Raw genomic sequence first — 17,276 nt, 5'->3', positions numbered from 1 at the left:
TTCCAGGTATCGATTACTGCTTGCGCGCGTTCGCGAAGGAAACATCGGGTACCCATGCAGTATTTGTAGCCAGGGGATGACATGACACCTGTCTGCTCATGTGAGTGAGCTAAACAACCCGAACTCAATCTGTAGGCTAGAACGCCGCTCACGCTGAATGATATAAGAAATGCAGGCGCTGTTGTGACTATGCTCAGAGCTGGAAGTCGTGACAGAAAACAATGAGCGCAGAACTTTCGCAGCTGTGGCGCTTGCGCCATATTCACAAACACTATCCAAGTGTTCGCACCATGTAGCTTTTGCCTACATAACCTCGAGGTCAACGATGGAAATGAAGGTATCCCCGCCCCCATTTGTATATCTGCCTTCGCACTTCGGGTCGACAACATGAACACGATGTCTGTGGCCTTACTGGCCCTTGTACTTCTCTTCGTTGCATGCCTCGCGCATCTTTTACCTTACCTCACAGATCCACATGCCCTCCGCTCCTACCCAGGCCCTTGGTTAGCCAAGCTGTCGGACGTATGGCTCGGACGAGTAGCCGCTCAAGGCCACCGCTCTGAGGTTGTCCACCAGCTACACAAGCAGTACGGTGAGAAGTCTTCCCATCGAACCAGACGTCCGAGCTGAACGTGCATCGTCACACAGGGACCTTCGTCCGGTTGGCGCCAAACCACTTGTCCATCTGCGACCCGGATGGGATCCAGGACGTCTACGCGCACGGGAACGGCACGACGAAGTCGGACTTCTACGACGCGTTCGTGTCCATCACGCGCGGGCTCTTCAACACGCGCTCCCGCGCGGACCACACGCGCAAGCGCAAGGTCGTCGCGCACGTCTTCTCGCAGAAGAGTGTGCTCGAGTTCGAGCCGTACACGCGCGTGCACGTCGCCGCGCTCTTCAGGCAGTGGGACCGGTGTGCGGGCGCGGCGCGGAGGGCTTCGAGGGGAAGGAGGGCGAGGCTGGCGACGCGAGGGAGGCCGTGTGTGGATGGATGCTGCCATGGTTCAACTACCTCGCGTTCGACATCATTGGTACGCATTCGCCGTCGACGTCGCTAGGGTAGCCGTATGATGCGTGACCGTCTCCTTCAGGGGACCTAGCCTTCGGGCACCGTTCGGCATGCTCCAAGCCTGCGCAGATACTGCACCGACTGTCCTATCCCAGGAGGCCGCAATGGCGTCATACGGTAGCTCAGGTAAGATTCACCAGAGGTGACCTACTGCCCCGCCGTGCAGATTATAAACGAGCGTGGCGAGTACTCCGCGTCGATCGGCGTGCTGCCACCGCGCTGGCGACCGTGGCTCGTTCGGTTCGTCCCCTGGTACCGCCAGGGGCCACCTCAGTGGAGTTGTTGGCGGGGATGGCGATCGCTGCGATCTCGAAGCGTCTGGCTGCGCCGACGGAGAGGACGGACTTGCTATCGAAGCTGCAGCAGGGGAAGGATGAGGAGGGGAGGCCGTTGGGTGCGAAGGAGCTTACAGCGGACGCCCTGACTCAGCTCATCGCTGGGTCAGATACAACGTCGAAGTGAGTATGTTCTCCTGCTCGAGTCGTTCTCTAGGTGCTCATCACCTCATCTCAAGCTCGTCGTGCGCGATAGCCTATCACCTGGCAGCCAACCCTGACGTCCAGGAGAAGTTACAGCGCGAGCTGGACGCAGCACTCGGCGGCGAGGATGATCCCGTCGTCACGTTCGAGCAAGTCAGACGTCTTCCGTACCTCGATGCGGTGATCAACGAGGGCATGCGAGTCCACTCGACCTCTGGAATCGGTCTGCCCCGCGAGGTGCCTACCGGGGGTTGACGGTGTGCGGGCGGTTCTTCCCCGAAGGCACGGTCCTATCGGTGCCGACTTACACTGTCCACCGAAACGAGGACGTATGGGGAAGCGACGCGGACGTGTTTCGACCTGAACGCTGGCTGGAGCGGGATAAGAACGAGCTCCAGAAGGCCTTCAACCCGTTCTCGTTCGGACCGAGGTGCGTTGCGCTCGTGCGGTGTTGCAGCAATATTTCTGACTGAGCGCTGATGTAGGGGATGTATCGGCCGCAATTTGGCGAGTATGGAACTGTTTATCATCGTAGCTTCCGTATTCCGACGGTACCACTTCGTCTTGGAAGACACTAGCCAAAAGGTACGTGTATCCGGTGATGCGTTGCGATATGGACGGGGCACTCATGCTCTTGATAGTTGGATACCAAGGAGGGTTTCTTGCGGAAGCCTGTCAAGTGCAGGGTGGGGGTCAGGCGCAGAGCAACAGGGATCGGGATGTGACCAGTAAGACTGGTTGAACAAGTCTGACAGCTGCTATCGTTCTAAGTTACATCTAGCAGATTCATGTTGTTGATTGAGCGATCGACCTACCTAACAGTGAGTGCGGTGATGAATAGGAGCATCGAATGATAGACCGTGAAGACCTCGGCCGCGGAGACCCGATATTAGTCGATTCAAGAGGTGATGTACTAACGCAGAGTAGCATAGTAGATACATCTTACTAGGCTTGGCGATGGGGGTCTTTAGACCCGATCGCACATGTTTGCGCCTCCTGATCAAACATACTATGTAACATAGTGTTATACAACCACTGTAGTCCGACTCTTTCCTCCTCCTCAAGTGTGCTCGCGTCCTCCTCCTCCACCATTATTCAGGTGTCGTGGGAAGATTAGATCGCTACTGGCGCGGGCGCTTGGCTCCTCCTGACTATGATCAGGCGTGGCCACCTCGTAACTCAAGTTCAATCGTGCAGTTCTGTACTGTCATCTTCTACACACACTGGCACCTAAAGGCTCTTGAAGTGACCAACGAATCCCGACCGGGAAGATACATGAGCACTGTGTTATCGCCCATCGAAACCCCTACTACTTGTGAGCCAGTAGCACGATTAGCTCAAGCTGTGACGCCGCACAAACCTGTTGCAGCCGCAATCGAACTTTCCTCCAGCAAGACATCAGTGCGCTTACATTCTCAGCGCGCCGAGCTATGCAGCGAAGTAGGCTAGAGATGCATCTGGCAGATATTATGCGTATCACCAGCGCATTGTCTGACGCCAAGACGATAGACCTCTGCTTGCGATGGAAGTTGATTTCCTGGGAAACTTTGTGAGTGGTGGTTCCCTTTGGATGGCTGATTAAACAGCTCTATCTTTTGTGTTCGCAGCATCAAATCACGAGCCGCCCGGATTGAAGTATCGGCATCCCTGAAGCACCCGTCCCCGCTACGTGAGCTGATGAAATAGGAATGCGTACACTCCCTGAACATGCCTCAAAAGACGCGGAAATAAACGCTTCGCTGGAATGATCCTCAATACTTCACAGCGTTCGTCTTGGAGTCAAAGAGCACAGCGGGCGCACGCTGAGACATGGATGCACAGGACACACCTGTACCGTCCGACGTGCGGCGTAAAATAAAGCAGTGCTCTCTGGGAATGACTGGCCGAGTCAAGGCCGAGTGCAGTTCCGAGCATATCGCTACATTGTATTCGATGTTGCGCGGAGTGGAACGTCATTCAGTCTCATGCATCCTCGTAAGATGTTTGACCTATATAGACATTGTCACAGCTAGTTCTCGGAGGAGGACGCCTTTCGTACGACTCAGTTGATTTTGGCCGGCGAATACGAGCATACTCGCAGGCGATTCAAGGTATGATACGCCACTGCTTGAATAGTAATTTGAAGCGGTTCCTGATACTGATGTCAAGGACAGACTCACACCAAGTCATCAATGATTCAGCCAAGCAACACGCCAAAGCTCTCTTTGTCTCTGCTCACGGTCTTTTAGGAGCTACGCCTGAGAGCTATGTCAGCGCTAAGTACTGACACCGAGAAGATTTACTCGACTCCTGATTTGCGGTACGTATCATTATAGTGTGCTTCATTGTATGCATGGTTAGAGATGCAGTTCTGACCCGCTTGTTGCATTCGATAGCTTACCTAGGTCCGTATGCAGCATGATGCCTCCCTCAGGAGCATGGGACTCACGGGCGCCAGTGATTTGATATCGATGCCCCGAAGACTCACTCCTCTCCATTAGTCGCGCTTCTTCTGTGAACGGGTGAATTGTATGGCATCCAGTGGTGATGACAGCGGCGTCGCTCTCCGAGGCCGCCGGGAGTCGCATCTCCGCTCAGAGCCTGTCGGGCACCCTTCGTGCATCATACCATCATACGCGCAATCAATGTTGGACAGTCGGATGGTCATTGCAGTGTGGCTCCGCCACGGCGATGCGTTCAGCTGGGCGCCAGCATCTCGTTGGCATCCCGAACCCTTACGGAACGGCGCTTCGTGCGCAAAGTTGGTTATAAGCGATGCAATGAAGCAACGGGAAATACTTCCTGGCGCTCCCAAGCCCCCGCGACGGCGATAAAATGTCCGTCTCTATCAGCGACATCGATTCATTGGAAGTATCCAAGTACCTTGCAGGCGAGGCACTTATTCGATGTTCCTGTGCTCCGTTGTCTGACGTCGTGATAGCACAGGTGCAGGAGTAACACTTGTTCTCTATGATCACCTCCTCAACTTACCGAGGGAGATCCAATACGTGTGGCAAGAACCGCCTCTCTTTCTGGCAATATGCGTGCTCGCCGACGTATATCTTAGGGAAGCCGGTCTCATGTATATTGCAGTCGGTGTGTCACACTTGTCTTGAGCTGTTCTGCGACGTGCTCAAGTACCTTGAACAGTATTGAGCGGGGTTGCTCCTATGGATAGGCATGTGAGTGTCGTTGCAGATTTTGAGAGTGGTCACTTATGTATACGCCGTTGAAATATCAGAAGTGAGACCTAAGGACGTACACGTCGCCTCGGATCCGCCCACTGACACCGGCGATCATGACAGGTGTGCTTCCTTCACCGTTTTCGCTGTCGTTTATGGTCTTTTCAGTAATGCATCAGTCCATTGTGAGTGAAGTTTGACGTTATTCTTGACTGCACTCACCGTTGTTCGGAAGCTTACATTCTCTTTCGATTGTACCGAATCTGGGACGACCGAAAGTTTGTCAAATATGTCCTTGGTGTAGCCTTCGTGATATGTATGGCTGGAACCGTATCTGACGGCTACGTCTTGAAGCAGCTCACCGGTATAGCAAGACAAATATGCTCAATGTGGATAGCTAACGAGTAAATACTCTTTTAGCGGAAGTGCAATACGTGCAGTTTCATGCCATAAATCAGGCCGCGACATGCGTATTCCCTAAGAAGTCTTGGTATCTTGTAGGCTCTTGGGCAGGCATGGTGAGTACTGGGATAATGGACAAACACATCCTAATCCTTTCACAGGTCGCATTCGATTTGATTGCACTTGCCATGGTCACCCTGAGCTCCCTGATGACCCCGCGTAGACCCAACACTGCCATTGTCGGTGTTCTATACAAACAGGGGTTCCTTACATTTTTGGTGCGTTAAAACGGAGTCCTTCGTTTTGCAAAATGCATAATCAAATTATGTCTAGGCGTTTCTGCGTAGGGTCCGTTCTACTTGTCTAGCAATTCATTGACCACCGTTCCCAGTTCTACGACTATCAAGATTACTGCCAACCATATTCGGATCGGTGAGCTTTTCGCGCCCACGCGCAGCATCAGTAACTGATGGATGTCCAGGCTGCGGACACGTTACTCATGCCACCGTGAGTAGTCCTATTCGCTTCGGCACTACATGCGCTATACACATGACTATCACTCAGGGTTACGTGGGCGCTAGACGGCGTTCTTAGCTTCCGACTCTTTCTGAAGATCAAGCAGGTCGAGCACAGTTCGAGGCGACACTGGTCAAAGTACGACGCGGGCCCGCGAACACGAGGCAACGGGAGTCTTGGTTCACAACCGACCATCCTTGTGTTCGAGGAGATCGAGATGGACAATAAATAGATGTCGGTGAACACTCGACGGAAAGACACGACGTTGGCACCACTACTAGCATTACTTATCTATCTGAGATGTATGACACCGTTGATGTAGCACCAAATCGGCGCACGGCTGAATACTGTATTATTGCTTTCAGTCAGTACTAGTATACTCTGCGTATTAGCGTACTTATCATGGGATGAGGAGCTGATGTACGGACCTATCATGACACCTTTGAACTGGCGGGGTAACAGAATGATGGGAGCGGGACCCTGAAACTGAGGGCATCCTGTTTGCAATGCTTCTTGACAGAACCATACACACGTTACCCATGGATGTGAGAACGTGACTGGCCGATACCCGTAGGAGAGAAATGTATGACGCGCTTACAGACCGGACGCGAAGTCCATGGGGATATCATGCCTGCGGAGAAGCCGCATCGTGACATGTGCCGGCCTATCGAACCGCCTGCACCTGAGAGCTTGGAGTTCTGCTTATCAAGTTACCTACTGCTGGGGCTACGGCGGGTCTAGTCTGCCGTACGATCAGTACGAAGTGCTAGCTTGCTCGGTAGATGCGCCGCCCAAGGTACAGTGAGCACTGCAGGAGACTAATAGCTATACATAGTGATGTGAACGAACGGAACACGGAATACACATGCTTTGTGATCGCTCTCACCCGGATCCTAGCTAACCACAGCCATATAGCATCATCTTAAATGCGATGTCGGCGACGGCGTAGTAGGCAGGTCGCAACACATCGGCCGCTGTAATCATTAATCTATGCCCGGGGTGTCTGAAATCCGATACGTGATCTTTTCCGCGTGGACCTCATCGCACAGATGTCAGAATACGGCTGAACTCGGAGACGAGACAGTGAACGCTCATTACCTTCCCTGCTCCCATGTATTCAAACCCGTCATGGACGCTTTGCAGTCCGTTAGGGAACACTTTGACTGGAACGGGCTTGAGCTTCCCTTTCGCCAGGAGTGCTGAGATTAACTTCGCGTATTCCATGGCACTTTGACGATGCTCCTCTACAGCAGGATATGCGAAGGGGAAGGTCAACTCCTGTGCAAACGTGGAGATCTGAATAGGGATGTACTCGTGTCAAGGAGACGGCTGCTGCACTGACCTTCCCCAGAATAGTGTAAGCGAGAACCAGGTGCGTCTGAACACCTTTCGACCTGCTGACATAGGGCAGCAGAGTCGCAATGGTGCCGCCCTCCTTGCTCAGCGACGTGCTGACTTGGTTCGGCGTTCTATCTTGACTGAAACAGTCCATGGCGTGCCGAAGGGAACCGCGGGTACTGGCGAATATCTTCCTCGGGGTCTGAGAGTTGGCGTAGTCGTACACTTCGTCTGCCCCGAGAGCCTTGACGAGTTCGAAGTGCTTCGGCGACGCCGTCGCGATAACTCGCATACCACTCAGCTTCGCAAATTGAACGGCATACTGTCCGGTCGCAGAGGTGCCGGACCATATAAGCACGGAGCTCGACTCTTCAACGGGATGGTCGGGCGTAGGAAGTTTGAGACAATCGTAAAGGGCAAGACATGCTGTGAAGCATGCTACGCCAAGTTGTGCGCCGTCTTCGAAAGACACTGAATCAGGGAGAGCGATGGCCAGGGCGGCTTGCATGACAACATATTCAGCAAATGCGCCGTTGGGAGCTATCCCTGGTATGCAAGCGGGAGATCAGGTTCCCGTTATACTACCGAGTACAGGCCAATACTCACCTCCCTGTACGCATCCAGCGACGCGTTCGCCTACGTGTCTCAACGTATCAGGAACCTCCGGTCCGAGCTCAACTACTGTGCCCGCGAAGTCACAGCCAAGTATATTGTTAGGCTTCTTGTGCAAAAGGGCGGTCTTCCCTGATTGTTAATCAGCAAAGTTGTGAATACGTCGGTTAAGGAAGAATTTTCATTACAGTCCACAGGGTTTTGAGCACTCGCGGTAATTTTGACCAAGATCTCACCCGCCGAAGCCTGAGGTATGGGTACGTCCTTCAGTGTGAATTGCCCGTTTTCCAAGGTCACGATCGCCTTCATGGTCTTGCCCCGGGAGTACGCTGTCATTGAAAGCAGCTCGAAATCAACTTAGAGACGAAGGCAGATACTGATGGCCTTGGATGTTCATCGCAGGAATGAATGTCACCACAATAGAGTTGCCGCTACTGGAGCGCCAGTGGAACCGCATTATGGCGGTGATAGTACTCGGTCACGGTGATACCGAGCTCGGGCTTGTCTGTGACAGGACTCGGAGCCTGAGGGCGCTTCAACATACACATTATTATGACTTCCATGATTACAGAGAACCATTCACTCACGTTCAACTTGGAGTAAGTCCTACCATATCTACTAGTAGTACTACTGTATCAAGTTACTGCAGTGGCCCTACAACCACTGACCAGAGCACATCGCGACTGAGATCTGAGATCCAGAGGCGCTTAAGCCCCGACACGCGCCTGCCACCAGTGCCTCTTTGAGTCTTTCGACAACCGTCTTCTACAGTTCTACTTCGACTCGAACTGATTATTCCTGCCGCTCGGACGATATCAGCAGGATCGAACAGACAGGCCCTCAGATAGTAAATGCCGAGAATCGTAACCTTGGTGGTATCCCGCGTGCGTTACGATTCGGACTGAAGGCTTGAGCTCTTGTCACGTTTCAACTTGAACGCGCCGGCGTTGTGGACGACTCGATGATTGCACCGTTCCGTGTAATATGTAGTATGTTGTGAGCCTTTTTGCATGTTGCCCTATATAACTCATCGTGCATCGCAACAGTCATTATGCTGCAAGGGTCGAAATGGCTTATCCGAACCCCTCACTCGGAGGACTCGGCTTTCTCATCCCTCAACATAGACATATTGAAGATTGCCGTGATGTGAGCTATGCAGTGTGATCCGTTCATCTGCACTGATGCGACTTGGTGGATAAGGTTGAGAGGCGGAGCTACAAGCACATATATAGACTTGGGCAATCAAATGCAACAGAAGCTCTTCCGGACCCTGTCGTGTCTGTTCAGGCACGCGCCAGCATCAGAGTATATAGAAGCATAATCATCAAATCACAACTTGCACTTACCCATGACTTCAATCGCCATAGTGAGTCGGTCTGCCTTCGTTCCTTGCTTCGTATTCATGGGGCTCGCAGGTTGGCGTCTCAGTGGAGCTTCCCAGTGGGAAGTATTCGCCGAAGAATCTTGACCATGACACCTTCTTCAAGCTCTTGCTTGATAGGGCTGATGCATATGAACGCATGCCAGCGGAACGTTTCAATGCAAATGCGTACGTGTCATGTCATTGAATGTGCGACTTGAGCTCACTCGATGTCACCACCACGCAGATGGCTCGGAAACCATCTCGGAGCGATTCATGTTGATACGGGTGCCTTCCTGAAGGACATCAACATGTTCGACAATGTCGAGTTTGGAGTGTCAACTAGGGATGCACGTAGCATGGCTCCAGCAACAAGAAGACTCCTTGAGAACGCCTTCCTCGCTTTGCTCGACTCTGGCATTGATTATCGATCGCGGAACGTTGGCTGCTTTGCGTCAGCGACAGGATTCGACTTGTCGACCGTATCTGAACCGGCACGTCATGCTCATGTTCACGTGGATTTCATATTGACCCTTTCTCAGGATGAATACGACGAACGGGGTTCGTTTGCGGGATATCCGTCCATGGTAGCCAATCGGATTTCTACCCATCTCGATCTGCTCGGCCCATCTGTTCCGACCGATACGGCATGCAGCTCAACTTTAACCGCGTTCCATCTCGCGGTCCAGGCCATCTCACAGGGAGACTGCGAGGCTGCCGTTGTGGCTGGATGTCAGTTGAACCATCGGTGTGTAGTCCCAACCGACGTCCTGACACGTTGCTTAAACCGCCACAGCTTCATCGACTGGTTCACGTACAGTCAAGGTTCTCTCCTTGCCAAAGACGGGAAGTGCAAACCCTTCGATACATCTGCGGACGGGTATGTCGTGTTCCAATGCTCTTATCGCTCGTACTCAGAGTGTCTTCGCAGCTTCTCTAGGGGAGAAGGTTGTATAGCTATAGTGCTCAAACCACTTGAGCGTGCTCTCCAAGATCACGATCGCGTCTATGCCACGGTATGACTCTAGTCACGCATGCCTTATCCCGCCCTCATGTAACGAATAGGTTTTGGGCACATCGCTCAATTCGTCAGGAGGTGCTGCCCCTCCGGGCGCTCCAGTTGCGGACGCGCAGCGCGCGGCGATGATGCGAGCGTTTGCGCAGGCGAACAGGAATTTCAAAGATGTAGATTACGTTGAATTGCATGCAACCGGTGCGCACAGTCGTTACTCGGACCGAGCTGTCCACTAAATAGCACTACAGGTACAGCGAAAGGAGATCCTACGGAGGCGAACTGGGTCGGCGCGGAATGTTCGCGTGAAGACGAGCTGCTCATCGGCAGCGTCAAGAGCAACATTGGGCAAGTCTACATATTTTGTGTGGTACTACCTGGCAAAATCGAACTAACAGTGAACGCCAGACATACCGAAATTGTGGCTTTCCTGGCATCGTTGTGCAAAGTGATATCGATCTTCAAGACTGGGACCATACCTCCGGCTGTGAACCTGCGTACGCTGAACCCTGCAATCGAGTGGGAGAAGCACAAGCTTCGCGTTCCTTTGTGCGCCACGCAACTTCCATGCCGGAATGGGAAGAGACCGCTAGTGTCTATAGCCAGTTCAGGCATCGGCGGGTCGAACGGCCACGCTGTCTTGGAAGGACCTCCCCCAGCACCTACACTCGACGGTTCGGCAGTATCTGGTCCGGTGGTCTTGATGGCATGCGGACTCTCCTCGCGTAGCGCCACTTCCATAGGACAGTCGCTGCAAAGCTCGGCACTTGTGGATTTGCGTGCGCTATCAACGGCGTTAGGCCGACGTGCTAAGCAGATGTCCTGGAGGTCCTATGCTATCGTTGAGGAGGGCTCCAAAGGCGCCATCACATTCTCTGCCCCTCAGCATTGCCAGCGAACAAAACCTCTCGTCGTGTTTTTGTTCTCGGGTCAAGGCCCACAACACCCGGATAGTACGTTCATCGTATCCACTTAATCCCATGCCAGAACTCTGACGGTATCGTGCAGTGGGTCGCGAACTCTTCGACAGATTCCCTGTCTTCAGGGATAGTGTTCTCGAAATGGATGTTATTTTCGAGCGGCTGACGGGAAAGTCGATTATCAGGGACCACGGTCTCTTTTCGGGGACGTCCTGCGTTGCGGATGGAACCTGGCCAATTTCACTCATTCTGCCTTCCATCGCTGTATTTCAAATGGCGCTCTTTGACTTGCTCATACACCTGGGAGTTAGACCCGACGTTGTTCTCGGACACTCTGCCGGTGAAACGTCGGTTCTCTACGCCTCAGGCGCAGCTCCGAAGGCGATGGCCGTAGAGCTAGCGATCCTGCGAGGACGAACATTCTCATCAATGGAAGATCTGGGCGGTACAATGGCGGCTGTGTCGTGTATGCCGGAAGAGGCCGAGCTGCTCCTAAATCAAGTTCGCCGGGAAGACGACAGGAGCATCATTGACATAGCCTGCTACAATTCTCCGTCTGCGGTTGCCATCTCTGGGCATGCAGTAGCAATAGATCGGTTCTTGGAGCTAGCACTCGTCGGTGGCTACTTCTGTCGCAAAATCAGGACCCGAGTACCAATCCATTCGTCCATGATGGACCGGTGTCGCGACGAATATGTCCAGGCGCTTCGTGACCTGTTCGGCCGCTACCCAGGCTGTCATGTACCGAGCGTTACGACATATTCTACATTGACTGGCGCTCGGTTTGAAGGCCCCTACGACGCCGAATACTTCTGGAAGAACACGCGGAACCCTGTCCTGTTCACACACACAATCCAGGAGCTTGCTCGTGCGCATTCCACGACAACCATTGAGATCTCTCCACATCCTGTTTTGTCGTCCTACATCTCGCAGATCACCCAAGGCGCCAGTGCGGTCTTCCCGTCGACCCACAGACGGAAGCAAGGCCGTCCATCTACGGAACATCGCGATCTGTTGGAACTATGCGGACAACTTACTTCCGCGGGTCACAATAGTGTCAACTTCACGGTGCTCAATGGACGCGCGTGTTACGAGTTGAGCACTCCGTTGCCGGAGTATCCCTTTTTACGAAAAGCATTTCCTCTATACCCCGATACTTCCGGGTGTGTGAAGCAAATGCAGCCACACAACGGACCGCTGAATCATGATTACCTCAAAGTGAATAAGGATACACATCCGACGCTGGCGGAGCATGTCATCAGAGGAGAGCCAATCATGCCTGCTGCCGGTTTTATTGAGATGGTCTGTGAACATCGGTGCTATGACCGTTCGTGCTGCTGATCTGGTTTTTATCCCAGGCACTGGAATATGGGGCTACGACCTTGATGAATGTGGACATGCGAAGCATCCTGTCCTTGTCGTCCGAGAGGCCCATGAAGGTTGATATCTCCCGCGATGGCTTCCTTTGGGCTGTGAAGACTTCGATTTCGTCCAGTCATGCCGCTTCGGCGCCGGTACGTCGTTTCCGCAGGCTCTGCGAGGTGTTGCATGCGATTCATGTATCCTGTACCAGACCGAACGGACACACGCGAGCGGATACCTGTCATTTGAACCACCGACGCCCCAGACTCCGTTAGACATTCCCGCCATACGTCAACGATGCGAAGGGTATACTGGATCCTGTGAGTAAGTGCTGCTGGCAACCGCATGTATCACGGCTGAGAAGGCGATCATAGCGTTCTATCATTCACTTGCGTACTTCTCTGCGTACGGTGCGTGCTTCCGTAGAGTCACGGAAGTCTTTTATGGCTATCACGAGGCCTTGGTATCGATCAAGGGTATGGACGATGCGTTAGAGCGGTATGCTGCTGTTCTTTCCCCAGTATCAATGCCGCCGCTGAACATATGTTAGTGATGGACGTTATTTGCTGCATCCGGCCATTCTGGACGCCTGCCTGCACATCACCTCTTATAGGCCATTTCATGGGGACCATGGCCCGAACAACTACTACTTGCCCGCGCACGTCGACGCTGTCATTCTTCATTGCCCTCCTCGGGCTCACTTCTTCCCCGAGCATATCTATACGCACACCGTTCTGAAGAAATGGACACCTTGTCAGTACTGCCCGCTTCTATATGATGATCCTAAATGACGAACAGTTTGCATCAGCGTCCGTGTTCTATGATATCATCATTGCGGATGATGCTGGCACACCCTTATGCACGTTAGAAGGACTCGAGGTTGCGAAACATCAATTTAACCCACCACCAGAAGATCTGATACCATATGATGTCGGGCTACAACGATCTGTCCTACCTTTGCTGTCGGATACTAGAGACAAAGTCAATGGGCACAAGCTTGATCAATTTAACGGGAATGCAGCCTCCACTAAGGTTCGTACCTTACGTGACCTCTATATCTCCGCACTGAGTTTTGCAGCAGCAGCACGAGGATCAATGCGCAGATGCCGTGATTGACCACATCAGTGCATTACGGGAAGTTATAGAGCAGGTCTCAAGACAGAGCGGCAGAAGTGTTGTTCGCCTCCTCGCCCTCGGGACTGGTGCGTCCTACGAGCATCGAACCTATGTTAAGGCGAGCTGACCGTGCGGCCAGAGTTCCCACGTACCGACCATTTCACCCACTTACTCGATGGATTCCCTCTGCTCTTATTTGATATCTCCGTGCAACCTGGTCTGCGAGCTTCCCAGGACGTGAGCCCACGGCGAGGAACTGTCAGGACCTCAAACATCGATCTTGCCAACCTTGGGAGCAATCACCCTGCGTACTTCGATATCATATCTACGTTCCTTCCCGAGGGCGATCCGTATGTCGCGCAGCTGAGCCGTATACTCGTCCCTGGTGGTTTATTGGTCCTCACGACGCGGTCAGACCTACCGGTTGTGAACGGTCACAAGGCGCATGGGATCGAACGACTTTCTCAAGCGCTACATGATGCGGGATTAACAATTCGGCGAACGCTGATCGCACCAGGTGGATCATCTCCGACCTTTACCGCTTGGTGCCAAAGGACCGAGAGTTCCGCAGACGGCGTACCGGCACCACCTGTGTTCGATCCCGACGAAGCGTTCGTATTCCACTATGCCCAAGGGCATGAGATGGACCTGCAGTGGGACTTCAGTGGTCTGGACCCTGTGGACGCCTTGGACGTTTGGGTTCTCGTCGCCGAAGGTCGTGATGGGGGTGCCGCACTCGGGCTTGTCCGGGCTCTGCGACTGGAGTATCTGTCATGGACAATCCACGTCGTTGTGTTCCCCCCTGACTCTTCTTATGGCGACGAGGCCTCGCGAGAAGAGTATCTGCAAACGATCCCAGCGCACATGCGCGAGGAGCTGGATATATTCGTGACTCAGGAAGGCGGTGTTTTAGTTCCTAGAATGATGCCTCTGCCTGAGCGGACTGCTCCAGGTGGGCAGATAGCTGACCAGATGGATCCTGGCGTGGAATGCGAAGGCAGCATCCTTCTCGAGGTGCAGGGCGTATCTGGTAGCGCTGTAGTCAAGGGTGTTCTCGGGTTGGAAATGAACAGAAGCAACTCGTGGACAAGCACAAACCCCAACAATGGACCCGTCGTCGCCATTGCCCAAGGTCCAGTGGGAAAGTATGTCACCGTTCGCAGAGAGGCCACTTCCCGCCTCTCTCCGCGTTTGAATCGACATTCGACCATGATAATGCAGTGCATACCAAGCGTCGTAGCTGGCATCCTTGCGCAAGGCACGCACACGTTCTCCAACGACAAGAGGTGCCGAGGTCTCCGAGTGCTCGTCACGCATTCAGATACCGCCACCGGCATGACAGTCATCTGGATGTACCGCAGGCAGGGCATAACTGTTGTCGGGCTTCCGGTGGACGCGACGCCCCTGCATCTGTCCTCCGCTCTTCGCAGTGGATTCAACCTGGTCGTGTCCGGATACACGGATCCTTCTTATATTCAACTCCTCAGGTCTGCGTCGTGCCCGAAAGGCGGGAAGATGTATTTCTGGGACGACCCGCACGAGGGATTAGCTTGGGCACTGCGGAACGACCTGTGGTCAGTACAGGATGCACTAGAGCTCGCGCTCACCTTCCTAGAGGAGCGTACGGATGACTTGGAGGAGAGTCTGCGTAGTTGTCCAGCTGAGCATCATAGCGTGCTTCGAGTGCCTGACATCGCCATAGCGACCGTTGAGCCGCGGACGGCAACCTTCAGCCCGCACAAGACCTACCTCGTCCTGGGTGGCATCGGGAACCTGGGGGCGCACGTCGCCTGGATGTTATACAGAGTGAGTGTCATCCCGATGGGTTCGACGCATGCTCACCTCATCCCAGCACGGCGCTCGACGCCTCGTAGTCACGTCCCGTCGGGGCGCAGCCAGCCTGCAGACGACGTCCAACCGTCTCGTCCGGCGCACATTCGAGTACCTGCGGTCCCTCCCTGACCTAGACCTGCGTCTCTCAGCAACCAACGCTTCCGACATCGAGAGTATGGCTGAGCTGCTCCGCGGGATCCCAGAGGAGGCACCGCTTGCGGGGTGCATAGTCCTCACGGCCGCACTGTCCGACCGAACGTTTGCACGGCTCGAGGAGGCAGACTTCGCAAGCGTGTACGAGTCGAAGATTGGTGTGGTTGACACGCTCCGTGAGTGCGTCGATGTCGGGGCATTGGAGTTCCTCGTCCCGTTCTCATCCGTGGCGGGCCTCTTTGGAAATGGAGGGCAGACGAACTACTGCGCGTGAGTGGCTACAATAGGGTAACAAAAACTGATCAGGACTGACAAGTATGATGTTAGAGCCAACACGGAGATGGAGGAGCAGGTCTCTGCGTATCCGAACGCATTCGCCTTCGTCTGTCCGGGGATCATCGACTCCACGATGATGCGCTCGAGCGAACTGGGCGAGTCAGGCAAAGTCGCACAGCTTGAGCAGTTCGCCCAGTGGGGCATCACGGCGGAAGGTGCGTCCACACATCTGCATATCGCGCCCGACGTCACTCATGGCTCAAACTTACACAGACATGATCCTGTGGCTGGAAGACGCCCTCGCTCGCTTCCAAGCCGGCGAGCGGTTCGCGCGGTATGTACCGACAGTCGACTGGTACGCGCTCGAGCGCACGCGGGGCATGCCCCTTCTCGGACGACACCTCCTATCTACGTCCGCTGACGCGGGTATGGGCTCGTCAGCCGTTGGCCCCGGGGTGAATGGTGTGGGGGCGGCAGACGAGGGAGGCGACGTGGGCATACGGATGGCGGCGATCGTACGCGGGGTGCTGGGCGTCGCCGCGGAGGACTTCTCGCCGGAGACGCCGTTCACGGCGTATGGCGTCGACTCGCTGTCCGCAGCGCGGCTCGCATTCATGCTGCGCCCGTTGGTGGAGGTGACGCAGCTGCAGCTGTTGGCGGACATGTCGTTGGAAGGGCTGGAGGTGCTTGCGGGGAAGGGGAAGAAGGAGGAAGGGGTATAGCGAAGTGGGGGCGTGCGTTGCAGAGCTGTTTCTTAATCTGTGAGTACATTCGGGTGACTGGCGAGACTGGCAACCTCAAATTATCGTCTTTCTAGCCCACCATTGTTTCTACACTTGACCCCAAGCATCTGTGGATCTGAAGGCCAGAATATTGTACTATTTAGCTGTGGAGGCTTTTTGTAAAACCCGCCGAACTGCCGCTTGCTCGAATTCTCTGCTGTGCATCTCGAATCTGCTACTAGTGCTAGGGGAACCGTTCTTCGCGCGACCGCGGCACACACTGACATCATGATGCAGCAGGCAGTGCAGGGTATATTCAATGAGGCCATCGGCGCTACGTATGACAGACTTGGCTGGTCGGTCGGGCAACTGCATCGAGGAGCGGTCCGTGATGCCGCATCTGTGAGTGGCCAAATGTGCAAGAAACTCGGTGCAGCCTCGCTATACCATCAAGCCCATCATCATCTGGCGGGCGCAGAGACGTTGCACGCAAAATTCAAGTTGGAGCAACAGCGAAACAGGGTGCACGTAGCCAGACGGGATTGGACATGTTGCGGCACCTTGACGCCGACGCGGGCTCCGCAGCGCACGCATATGTATTTCTCGTTGCTCAGGTCATGGAGACGCCCGCAGTGCAGTAGCACATACGCACGGACCTCGAAATCTGCGCGGTGGATTGCCAGCAGCGGTCGCCTTGTCGTTCTCCGCCCGACTCACGTTGTCAATGTACATATGCCGCATGACCTGGCATGGCACTATACGGAGGTAAAGAGCGCCCTGCTCGTCTTCCCTTCGTGATCAGAGCATGTCGGCTTGCCGTAACATTGCACCCTGCATACTCCCACCATCACGGGCTACGGACTGTATTCCTGGGGTTGCCGCTCTGGTACGTGCGTTTTATTCCTGGCCGATAGAGTTGTTGATACCGAGAAGCTGCGTTCT

General features: G+C 54.2%; 4 protein-coding genes across 4 annotated transcripts; 3 read left to right on the top strand and 1 right to left on the bottom strand.

Annotated features, from left to right (window-relative positions):
- Positions 1 to 298: 298 nt before the first annotated feature.
- On the top strand, positions 299 to 2,610 carry B0H18DRAFT_981710 (cytochrome P450 monooxygenase pc-bph). Its single transcript, XM_048044487.1, has 10 exons — positions 299 to 592; positions 649 to 916; positions 976 to 1,062; positions 1,104 to 1,155; positions 1,215 to 1,316; positions 1,352 to 1,530; positions 1,587 to 1,801; positions 1,834 to 1,981; positions 2,037 to 2,136; positions 2,193 to 2,610. The coding sequence occupies exons 1-10, from the start codon at positions 388 to 390 to the stop codon at positions 2,274 to 2,276; spliced, it is 1,440 nt and encodes a 479-aa protein (XP_047898471.1). The 5' UTR covers positions 299 to 387; the 3' UTR covers positions 2,277 to 2,610.
- Positions 2,611 to 4,536: 1,926 nt separating this feature from the next.
- On the top strand, positions 4,537 to 5,908 carry B0H18DRAFT_558551 (uncharacterized protein). Its single transcript, XM_048038597.1, has 11 exons — positions 4,537 to 4,626; positions 4,681 to 4,712; positions 4,836 to 4,897; positions 4,948 to 5,012; positions 5,070 to 5,076; positions 5,133 to 5,230; positions 5,276 to 5,392; positions 5,448 to 5,457; positions 5,506 to 5,546; positions 5,596 to 5,621; positions 5,679 to 5,908. Coding segments are annotated over exons 2-11 (612 nt in total). The 5' UTR covers positions 4,537 to 4,626; positions 4,681 to 4,710; the 3' UTR covers positions 5,863 to 5,908.
- A 407-nt stretch (positions 5,909 to 6,315) lies between these two features.
- On the bottom strand, positions 6,316 to 8,006 carry B0H18DRAFT_981695 (chaperonin 10-like protein). The gene is made up of 5 exons (XM_048044486.1): positions 7,769 to 8,006; positions 7,575 to 7,712; positions 6,973 to 7,514; positions 6,729 to 6,908; positions 6,316 to 6,667 (listed from the first exon to the last, which is right to left on the bottom strand). The coding sequence occupies exons 1-5, from the start codon at positions 7,914 to 7,916 to the stop codon at positions 6,614 to 6,616; spliced, it is 1,062 nt and encodes a 353-aa protein (XP_047898469.1). The 5' UTR covers positions 7,917 to 8,006; the 3' UTR covers positions 6,316 to 6,613.
- A 674-nt stretch (positions 8,007 to 8,680) lies between these two features.
- B0H18DRAFT_558489 (uncharacterized protein) lies at positions 8,681 to 16,440 on the top strand. The gene is made up of 22 exons (XM_048038596.1): positions 8,681 to 8,726; positions 8,781 to 8,946; positions 8,996 to 9,129; positions 9,188 to 9,434; positions 9,483 to 9,688; positions 9,737 to 9,820; positions 9,872 to 9,956; positions 10,006 to 10,153; positions 10,204 to 10,300; positions 10,361 to 10,905; positions 10,961 to 12,174; positions 12,231 to 12,386; positions 12,446 to 12,554; positions 12,609 to 12,732; positions 12,785 to 12,987; positions 13,043 to 13,266; positions 13,316 to 13,436; positions 13,490 to 15,156; positions 15,203 to 15,606; positions 15,664 to 15,827; positions 15,886 to 16,373; positions 16,430 to 16,440. The coding sequence occupies exons 2-21, from the start codon at positions 8,929 to 8,931 to the stop codon at positions 16,332 to 16,334; spliced, it is 6,399 nt and encodes a 2,132-aa protein (XP_047898468.1). The 5' UTR covers positions 8,681 to 8,726; positions 8,781 to 8,928; the 3' UTR covers positions 16,335 to 16,373; positions 16,430 to 16,440.
- The last annotated feature ends 836 nt before the right edge of the window (positions 16,441 to 17,276 follow it).

Source organism: Fomitopsis serialis, assembly GCF_022376445.1.
Source record: "Fomitopsis serialis strain Sig1Antser10 chromosome Unknown B0H18scaffold_6, whole genome shotgun sequence".
NCBI lineage: Eukaryota > Fungi > Basidiomycota > Agaricomycetes > Polyporales > Fomitopsidaceae > Fomitopsis > Fomitopsis serialis.
The sequence above is the reverse complement of the archived record's forward strand: the minus strand, read 5'-3'. Positions and strand labels throughout refer to the sequence as shown.